The following is a 1125-nucleotide window of genomic DNA, read 5'->3' as shown; positions in this document are numbered from 1 at the left end:
CGCTGGAGTCCTGGCTCGGTCCTCCGCTGCCCGGCGGGGGCGCCACGGCCCTGCAGAGCCTGCCTGGCTTCGGGCCGCCGACACAGGGCCTGCCGGCCAGCTACACCCCGCCACCCCCGCCACCCTTCCTCAATTCCCCGCCGCTGGGCCCGGGTCTGCAGCCCCTGGGACCGCCGCCACCCGCCTACCCGTGCGCTCCGGGCTTCGGGGACAAGTTCCCGCTCGAGGAGGCGGATCCACGGAACAGCAGCATCGCGGCGCTGCGCCTCAAAGCCAAGGAGCACATCCAGGCCATGGGGAAGCCCTGGCAGGCCCTCTAGGGGAGCTTGGCCCCCCCCCCCCGCGCTGCGCGCCAGCACCTCCTCTACCCGGAAGCCCTCACTCGGCCACTCTTGCCCAGTCCGCGGGCCGGGCCGACACTCCTGCACCCGGGAAGAGCAAGCCTTGAGCGAGCCTTGAGCGAGCCCGCGGAGCCCCCGCCCGCGCCCACCGCCCCCAGCCTTGCGGCCAGACGGAAGGGGCCGCTGGGTCGCGCCGGCCGCGCCGCTCCCAACCCTGCGATCAACCGGAGCCCCCAGCCCGCCAGGCCCCAGAGGCCACGGCCCCTGATCCCCGCTGTTCCTCGGAGGAAACGGAGGAAGGGGAGCGAGGATCAGGAAGGAAAAACAGAATAGTTTGAGAAACTGTAAACGTAGTTTCCAAGTATGTGGAGGGAGAATTAAAAAGATGTTGCTTGTTTGGCTTCGGGGGATCTGGTTATGTGCGCTCTGGGCTGCGGGGCGAGGAGTGAATATTGGGGGTGTCAGGAGACTGGGTGGTGGTGTGACAACCGACCGGGCGGTGCAGAAGCTCGCACCGGAGAATTCCCGATTCCCGTTGCCAATTCGGGGATGCTGCCGCAGGTCGTCTCCGTTCGGGAGGCCGTGGCTGTCTTCTGTGGCTTGTACTGTGCTTGAGGTTTGGAATTTGGGGTGCATGGGGGCTCCAGGTTCTGCTGTCCGAGCGTTCTGTTTTATCACAATACAGCAGGTCGGCAGTGGCTCATAGGAAGCTGCGACTCACTTTCCCAGGGTGCGAGCTGAGCTTGGGAGGGGGTGGGGGTCTGGGTACCCCTGCACCAGCTCG

The 1125-nt window shown here is 66.9% G+C and overlaps 1 protein-coding gene across 1 annotated transcript in view; it reads left to right on the top strand.

The window, feature by feature from the left end:
• Window positions 1-320, top strand: part of Rax (retina and anterior neural fold homeobox) — a 4065-nt gene extending 3745 nt beyond the window's left edge. The window contains exon 4 of the mRNA XM_013018940.1: window positions 1-320. This exon is cut by the window's left edge and continues 20 nt beyond it. Coding sequence (XP_012874394.1) covers window positions 1-320 — 320 coding nt within the window.
• Window positions 321-1125: the final 805 nt, after the last annotated feature.

Source organism: Dipodomys ordii, unplaced genomic scaffold (assembly GCF_000151885.1).
Source record: "Dipodomys ordii isolate 6190 unplaced genomic scaffold, Dord_2.0 Scaffold43, whole genome shotgun sequence".
In the NCBI taxonomy this organism is placed as follows: Eukaryota; Metazoa; Chordata; class Mammalia; order Rodentia; family Heteromyidae; genus Dipodomys; species Dipodomys ordii.
This window is presented reverse-complemented; position numbering and strand designations above follow the sequence as displayed.